Below are 9,374 nucleotides of genomic sequence, written 5' to 3'. Positions count from 1 at the left end.
GAGTTCGAGGAGATTTCTGGAAATGATGTTCAGATCAGTCCTGAAGCAGCTCAAGAAGAACCAGGCACACCGGAACTAAGACGCTCCTCCAGAATTCCTAAACCAACCCAACGTTATTCGCCTTCTTTGTACTACTTGTTGCTGACCGACAATGGTGAACCAGAGTGCTATGATGAAGCAATGCAAGTGGAGGATTTAGTCAAGTGGGAGTCTTCCATGAAAGATGAGATGGACTCACTTATGTCAAATCAGACATGAGAATTAGCTGAATTACCACCAGACAAGAAAGCACTCCATAACAAGTGGATTTACAGGATCAAAGAAGAGCACGATGGGAGCAAACGCTACAAAGCAAGATTGGTTGTCAAAGGTTTTCAGCAAAAGAAAGGTATTGACTACAATGAAATTTTCTCTCCAGTTGTAAAACTATCTACAATCAGACTGGTGTTGAAAATTGTAGCTGCAGAGAATTTACATCTTGAGCAGTTAGATGTGAAGACAGCTTTTCTTCATGGTGATTTGGAGGAAGAAATCTATATGAGGCAGCCAGAAGGCTTCATTGAGGCAGGCAAGAAAAATATGGTATGCAGGTTGAAGAAGAGCTTGTATGGTTTAAAACAAGCTCCTAGACAGTGGTACAAAAAATTTGATAGTTTCATGGGCAGTAGTGGTTTTACTAGATGCCAAGCAGATCATTGTTGCTACATCAAGAGGTTCGACAACAACTTCATTATTTTATTATTGTACGTTGATGACATGCTCGTTATAGGCTCAGACATGCAAGAGATTATAAACTTGAAGCAAAAATTATCGAAGCAGTTTGCAATGAAAGATATGGGTGCTGCAAAGCAGATTCTTGGGATGAGGATCAAGAGAGACACAAAGTCGAGGACTTTGATGTTATCACAGGCTGAGTACATCAACAAAGTACTCTCCAGGTTCAACATGTAAGATGCTAAACCAGTAAGTACACCTTTAGGTGTTCATTTTAGACTCTCCAAAGAACAGTCACCAAAGACGGAGGAAGAACGTGTACACATGGTGAAGGTGCCGTATGGCTCAACAATTGGAAGTCTGATGTATGCCATGGTTTGTACCAGACCAGATATTGCCCATGCAGTGGGAGCTGTTAGTAGGTACATGAATAATCAGGGCAAGGTACACTGGGAAGAAGTTAAATGGATCCTCAGATATATGTGGGGTACTACAAACAAAGCACTTTGTTTTAAAGGTGGAGATACGATACTGACAGGCTATGTAGATGCTGACTTAGCTGAAAATGTCGACATCAGAAGAAGCACTACAGTGTATGTCTATACTCTAGGAGGAACTGCAGTGAGTTGGGTTTCTCAACTACAGAAGATAGTTGCTCTCTCCACAACTGAAGCAGAATATGTCTCTGTTATGGAAGCCAACAAGGAGATGGTTTGGCTCCAAAGTTTCTTAGAAGAGTTAGGCAAGAAACAAGAGAACAATGTTTTATATTGCGACAGTCAAAGTGCTATACATCTAGCAAAGAATCCGTCTTTTCATTCCAGAACAAAACACATACAATTGAGATATCATTTTATCCGGTCTCTTCAGGAATATGAGATTTTGAAACTTGAAGAGATCAGTGGAGCTCAAAATCCAGCAGACATGTTTGACAAAGACGGTGACTACGGACAAACTGAAGTTGTGTTCAGCTTCAGTTGGCATGCTAGAATAACAAGACCAGAAATGTTGATGCATTGATCAAGGTGTGAAGACAGATTAAAATCAGTCTTCAAGTGGGAGATTATTGGAAGTCAATAATAGTGGCTCAAGGAAATGGAAATTATCAAAGGGGTGGGCACCGCCTAATGCATTTTTTCAAAGGGGGACTTGGGTTTTTTCAATAATGTTTGGCACCGAATGGTGCTTATTTCAAAGGTTGGAAATTTTGGTTGAATTTGGTAATGGTTAAATCATACATTTAGCCATTGTATTTTAGGATATTTACAAGATTAAGTCCTTAAGCTTCAACTATAAATACCCTAGCCCATTTAGCTTCAAAATGATCCCAAATCATTTCTTTCTCCCAATACTATAGAGTTTCTTGTGAGTAGTGAGTGTTTTGTAAACACCTGTAAATTTCCTTTCTTAGTAAAAGATCTGCAGCAGTCCAGAGACGTAAGCACAATTGGTTGAACTCTGTTATCAATTTCGGGTATTATTTTTTCGTTTTTATTTTGCATTCTAACTAATCTGGTTATAGAAAAAATTACTCGTTACTTGTTTATTTCCCAAAAATAATAAGATATTAATGGCACCAAGTGATACAGTGGTTTCGCGAGCTGGGTGTTGAGTACGATTCTTTAGGATGGTCCAAGTGTGTGTGATAGTGCTTAGGGGGTTAAGGGGGCAGTCTGTTTGCTAGTTCCATGGTCACGTGATGGTGGCTTGGAGATAGGAAAAGCTATTTGTAATGATAGGAAATTGGGAGAGGGGATGTGAATTTGGAAATTTTGGGGTTTGTCCCAAATATTTAAGATAATGATAAAATTTGGTAAATTATTTATATTTAAAAATTAATTATTAAAATGTACAAATTTTAAAATTAAAATTATGCACGAATCAAATGATCTTAATAATAAAAAAATATTATTATTCATTAAAATTCCGAATCAATTACCAGAAATACTAAATACGTGAACGTTCAATGTTAGATATAATGTTAAGTTATGATTCTATAAAATAGAAGTATAAAAATATATACCAAATAGATAGTTTATTCGAGATTAAATAACCATTTAGATAGTTTACCCAAATATCTAATCTATATATTAAGGTTCGAACCCACGACCACTGAGGCTAATCTACCGACGGAATTTTCATTTTCGTTGAAGAAAAGTCTCTGTTTACTCTTGCCTCCACCCACCAGCAGCTAAAAGCTTGGGGGGAAAAGAAAAAGAAAAAAACTCGAAAAAAGGGGAAATGGAAGTTTTATTGACGATGCTGGAGTTTTTGGCGGTTTTGGTTTTGATCTTTGTTTTAGGTTTAGTTTCTGTAATCGTTCTGGAAGCCTACAGAAGACGTCACAATAATGCGTACTCTTTTTTAACCCTAATTTGATCGTTTTTGGTTTTATTTGATTTCGTTTTAATTCATACTCTTTTCTTTCTCCAATTTAGTCATGTTGAAGCGCCGGCGATCTTTGAGGATCCGAACTCATTGAAACAGGTAAAGTTACTTTTACATATTGTTTTATTCACATTTGGGTTGTTCTTTGCAATCGCTTGTTTGGTGGCGGAACTTCTTGTATTCGTTTGATTTTTATTAGGAAATTAGTGAAGAGTCAACTTTGAGAAGCTAAATGTAACTAAATAGTCAGTATTGCTAATTAAGTTCATGAAAATGGGACTTGGTTTTATAGCTCCTTTCATTTTAATCCAACAAGTGAATAGAAAAGGAAAAAAAAACAAAGAAATTAAAAAGGCTAGAATTGATAGCATTTTCCCTTCATTTTGTGTATGTGAAGAAGTCTATGTTATTAGACATACGTGCAAGAACTAATGATACCAATTAGAATTCTGTAATTCACTTTTCGAGTTTATTCTTTTTAATATGATATTTCTATTTTAATTTTTTTTATTTATGGGACAATGATATATATGAAGTGGGTACATGTTCTAAGAATTTTCTGTATGCATTATTTCCAGGTTCCTTGTCCCTATATTTTTGATCCAGCAGAGAAATACTTGTCATTGATAATTCCTGCTTTCAATGAAGAACGTAGGTTTCCTGGTGCTCTTGATGAAACCATGAAGTAAGCTAATGCCTCTTTTTCTAAATCCTTAGTCTGAACATATGTGCTTCAGTTGGATGGTTTGTGATAACAAAAATAGCTTTTACATATGAAAAATGCAGGATGCTTATTTTCAATAGTTAATATTTAGTAATATCTTGAAATGCCAGGATGTCAATCCAATTTCTTCACATAAAATGGGCAAAAAAAAGTAGACATGAAAATGCAGGATTATTTCAATTAATTGACTTATGTTTCTCACATCATAACAATAGAACTAAGGATTTTTTCTTTCTTTCTTTAGCTCTTCGTTCTCTATTTGTAGCTTTGATTAACCATTGCCTTGTTTTCAGGATTAGAAATATGGTTTCTTAGACGTTTCAAGACAAAAGATATTGTTTCTTAGACATGTTTCGATGAGTTAATTTGAAAATACATCCATTATTGTCACTGAAAAGATTATGATGTTAAATGGTAATCGTTTTATGTTGCTACCATGCAGTTATCTTCAACAACGGGAAGCAAATGATAAATCATTTTCTTATGAGGTACCTTTCTTGTTTCGTCTTTTAACTGAATCAGTTAAATTGGTTTGTGAAGCCTATTATGATCGGTAGCCTATCATGAAATAGGTTAATTGTGTTTCTGGCTCACTGCCTCAGGGGAAAACGTTTTTTCCTTTTTGAAGAAAAAGACAATTTTAAATTTTTATTTGATGCATGCATGCCTCTTACTTGCACGAGATGCAGGTATTGATCGTTGATGATGGAAGTAGGGATGGAACAAAGAGAGTAGCTTTCGACTTCGTAAAGAAGTATGGTGTAAACAATGTGAAGGTTATCCTGCTTGGTAAAAACCACGGAAAAGGAGAAGCAATAAGAAAAGTGAGTCTAACCTAAGCCATTTATTTGGATATTCACAAACATTTCCTGATGCTCCCTGCATTGAAAGCATTGTAAAACAGGGAATGCTACATTCACGTGGTGAATTACTTCTAATGCTAGATGCCGATGGGGCTACCAAGGTTACCGACCTAGAAAAACTTGAAAATCAGGTTTGTAAAAGACTGACTAGCATTGGTGAAGATATACCGTGTGGTACAGATTATCTGATGTTCTACACTTCAGATCCATGCAGTTGCAAGAAAAGATCATCATGGTGATCCGGCAGCTGATAAGGAGACTTTTAGAATATCTGATATCCCAATAGTTGCATTTGGATCTCGTGCCCATCTTGAGGAAAAAGCTCTGGCTACAGTTAAGTTTACTTACAAGGCTTGTTATTTATTCATATTTTAATACTGTATTCTAAGTTGCAGAGTTCTTATTGAATTTGTTAAATTCTTCTATGTTTTAGAGGAAGTGGTACCGCAATTTTTTGATGAAGGGTTTTCATCTTGTGGTTCTCTTGGCTGCTGGTCCTGGTATTCGTGATACACAGGTGTGTTCCATTACTGTAAAGGTTTCTAACTTTCTTCCCTAAAGTAACGTATCCTCTCTATTACTATCATAATATGTACTGAATTGTCTATAAAAGTTTTCCTTATCTGAATTTCTTCATAAAATGCAGTGTGGTTTTAAGATGTTTACTAGGTCTGCAGCAAGGAAGATTTTTACCAACATCCGGTTGAAAAGGTGATCTCGGGGACAATATGCAACTATCCATAAGTAGAAATATGGAAAATATTTATGTTTTCCATTAGTGTGCTTGGTAGGAAAGATGGAAAAAAATGAAAGAAAATGTAATTTTCTTTCGTTCATTGCTTGGTATAGTTGAAAAATGAGAGGAAAGAAAATAAAGCTTTTGAAAATACATAATTTTGAACTATCTTACATATCTCTCACATTTTATCTCTTCTTTTCCTTCCAAATTAATTATAATGATTTGCTTTTACACATGAGAATGTAAAATGACTATTCCTGTCATTTTTCTTTCTTACCAATTACGTTCACAATTTATTTTCTTTATACTTTTTCACTCTCTCCTTCCATCCTCCTGTTTTTCCACTTAACCAAGCAAAGCCTGTGTCACTACTCGCTTATCCTGTCGTTAATAGTTCAAAACAAATCTAAACTACATACTTAGATCACCAAACTGCCATTGACATGCTTGTTTTCTCTTTGATACTCTAATGCTTTTCTGATGTTTCCCATTTACTGATAAGCATCAAATAAGGAGAAATAAATGATAGAAAATTAGAAAGAAATGGATGGAGGTGAACTCATAAAGGAAATTCATTTTTTAGTTGCTGAGAACAGACAGAAACAATAAAAAAGGAATTAAGCATTCTTTTTAGTAATAGATATTCATGTTCATGTTTGTTTCATCCTTCCGCCTCTCATCTTGAACACACTTGTGGGCTTTGTTTGTTTTAAATTAACTTGTCCGAGGTCTAGCATTTAGGTAATGAGAGAAGATATCATAGTCATTTCTTTGATCTCTTGGAAAATTTTTTGTTAACTGACTTAGAATCACCCTTGAATTACATGTGCAGGTGGTGTTTCGATGTTGAACTTGTTTTCCTTTGTAAATGGTTCAGTATTCCGATGCTGGAGATATCTGTAAACTGGTCTGAGATTCCTGGATCCAAGGTAAATCCATTGAGTATACCGAACATGCTTTGGGAACTTGCCCTCATGTCCATAGGATACAGAACTGGGATCTGGAAAATTAACTCCTGATGTCTGGATTTTCTCAATCCATCGAGCAATGGCAATCAAAGAGAAGCAGACAAGTGATTTGATAAGCTTCGGTTTTAATACGTTCTTTCAGACAACACCTTCTACCATCAGCTTAAACCAGTTTATGCGAGCTTGTTCTTTCTGCAGTCTTTTCCAGTTGTAATATTGATTGAGGTAACACTTTTTAGGGGGGGGGGGACTTTTCTTAGGGGTGTTTGAATCATGGAATTGATGATTACTGGGAGGAATTTTTTTTTCTCCAGAATGTAATACCCACTTTTGGATGGGAAAGATTCCCAATTGAGAGTAATAACTCATTGCCAACAGTAACTTTTTAAGGGATTATTATTGAGAATGTCATTTTCACATATTATATAGGTATTTTATTTATTCCGTGCATTTGGGCTAAAATACCCTTACTTTGTTCCTTATCTTCTCCCTGTGACCTAGCTTCTGTCTAGAAAAAAAAGTTTAGTTTTTTTCCTTTCATGTCCTGGTAAGATTTCTCCCCCACTCCCTTTCATTTATTTCAATTAATAATACTTAGTTGTCATATTTTTTTGCTTTGTTTATGTCAAAGAACATCTTTTGATTCTTTTGTTAATGGTGCTTTTAGTTGTTTTTGTTTTTTATTCTTAGTTTCCATAGTTTTGGTTTTGTTTCTGTTAAAGAAAACCTTTTGATTCTTCTCCTAATGGTGCTTTTGATTGCTTTTATTTTTGATTCTTAGTTTCCTGCTTGTGTGCTTTCGTTTCTGTCAAAGAAAACCTTTTGATTCTTCTCTTGATGGTGCTTTTGATTGCTTTTGTTTTTTTATTTTCCTCCCTTTTTGATTCATTTCAATTAATCTTTCTTTTAGAAAGAAAAATACTTTAGAATTCAAACGTGTATGATTTTATGATTTTTTTTCTTGCTGGTAACAAAAATTCACTGTATATATATATTGCAAGAATATGTACACATATATAAATATAGATATATTGTTGGAACATTAGATTAGATATTCAATTACTTATAATAATATAAATTTTTTACTGCTACGCTAATGACTTTGTTAAAGTAAATGAAATATGGAAATCAACTATGCTATATGGTAATAGACTAATTTTCAACTGTAAGAATACCATCAACAAGGTGGTTTACAAATCTCTAGTCTAAGGATACAAATGTACAGTTGAAGAAATAGTTAAAATTGTCAAAGTTTAGTGACACTTCTATATTTCAAATACACCAAGCTACTTCATAAGTCTACCTTTAGTTGCTCTTAGATTTTCTTTAATTTTCTAAACTTATGTTAAAATCTTGACTTGAGAACTGTTAAATTAGTTTTCATTTATTTTTATTGTTATGACAAACAATTGTTCTTGTTTAATATTATTATTTTCTAATATTAAAATGTTTGTTCATAAAAACAGTTATGACTCGTTTACCAATGTGAAAGAATACACATATCGCCAGAATTCTTTTTTTACAACTGCAAATGATGGAGATTGTGTATCATATGCTTATGATTATTTCACTTGTTCTTATAAAATATAAAAATAGACCTAAAATAAGTTATGCACATGAAAGACTTCATAGACATAATATTAGATCACTTAATTTACATAAAATTGTATTTGAAAGTGATAGACAAAGTGTTGATAATTTTCGAATGGATAGGAGAACATTTCTCAAATTGTGTCACCTATTACAAAGTCAAGGTGGGTTAAAAGAGAGTCGATATATGTCTATAGAAGAAATGGTTATTACTTTCCTTCATACTATATCCCACCATATTAAGAATAGAGTTCTAAAACGTCAAAAAGTTAGATCTGGTGAAACAATTAGTAGAGTTCTCCATACAGTGTTAGCTTCAGTTTTGAGATTGCATCCGATTCTTTTTAGAAAACCAAAACCGATACAAGAGAATTCAACAGACGATAGATGGAATGGTTTAAGGTATTGTATCATAATTCTTAAATTACTTATAAGTTAATTAGTGAAATTTAATACATAAATGGAAACTAATAATGTAATTTAAATTTATTTTATGAATATAGGGATGTTTGGGTGCTTTAGATGGAACGTATATTAAGGTCAATGTTGCTTCAATTGATAAACCTAGGTATAGAACAGGAAAAAAATGAAATTGCGACAAATGTACTTGGTGTTTGCACACCAAACATGCAATTCATTTATGTTTTACCTGGGTGGGAAGGTTCTGCAGCTGATGGTAGAATACTCAAAGATGTCATTAGTAGAAGAAATGATTTAAATGTTCCACAAGGTAAATGCTTAGGTAATTATATATATATATATATATATATATATATATAAAAGAATGTAAAGTTCTTACAAGTTTTGTATATTAATTCACTTTTTAAATTAAAATAATATAGAGTGTTACTACTTATGTGATGTTGGATACACGAATGGAGAGGGATTTCTTGCACCATATAGAGGTCAAAGATACCACTTGAATGATTGGAGAGAAGGACACCAACCTACCACCCCTCAAGAATATTTCAACATGAAACATTCTCAAGCTAGGAATTGCATTGAGAGATGTTTTGGCATATTGAAAGTAAAATGGGCAATTTTAAGGGAAAATCATTTTATCCAGTGAAAACACAATGTAGACTCATTTCCGCTCGTTGTCTTCTCCATAATTTCATAAGATCTGAGATGCCAATTGATCCTATTGAATCTGACTATACTGAAGATAGTAGGCATGTTGAAGAGATTAATGAGGTAGAAATGATCAGACATTGTGAGCCAAGTACTGCTTGAAGTGAGTGGAGAGACAAATTAGCACATGTTTACTAGTTGATTGGTGTCACGTAGTTTAGGATAGATTTTATTTTATGTTACGTATGGACTGTCACCTTGTATTTTATCTAATGTTAATGGTCATTAATTTCATGTATTTGACTTCTTTATATTTT

General features: G+C 33.7%; 1 protein-coding gene across 1 annotated transcript; it reads left to right on the top strand.

The window, feature by feature from the left end:
* Positions 1 to 2,805: 2,805 nt before the first annotated feature.
* Positions 2,806 to 6,632, top strand: LOC120165868 (dolichyl-phosphate beta-glucosyltransferase-like). The gene is made up of 10 exons (XM_039175300.1): positions 2,806 to 3,068; positions 3,153 to 3,201; positions 3,681 to 3,787; positions 4,269 to 4,314; positions 4,516 to 4,650; positions 4,731 to 4,820; positions 4,894 to 5,022; positions 5,123 to 5,206; positions 5,336 to 5,400; positions 6,261 to 6,632. The coding sequence occupies exons 1-10, from the start codon at positions 2,956 to 2,958 to the stop codon at positions 6,445 to 6,447; spliced, it is 1,005 nt and encodes a 334-aa protein (XP_039031231.1). The 5' UTR covers positions 2,806 to 2,955; the 3' UTR covers positions 6,448 to 6,632.
* The last annotated feature ends 2,742 nt before the right edge of the window (positions 6,633 to 9,374 follow it).

The sequence above is a fragment of the Hibiscus syriacus genome, unplaced genomic scaffold (genome assembly GCF_006381635.1).
Source record: "Hibiscus syriacus cultivar Baekdansim isolate YM2019G1 unplaced genomic scaffold, ASM638163v2 tig00111618_pilon, whole genome shotgun sequence".
Lineage (NCBI taxonomy): Eukaryota > Viridiplantae > Streptophyta > Magnoliopsida > Malvales > Malvaceae > Hibiscus > Hibiscus syriacus.
Note: the sequence above shows the minus strand (reverse complement) of the source record. Positions and strands in the feature narration are given on the sequence as shown.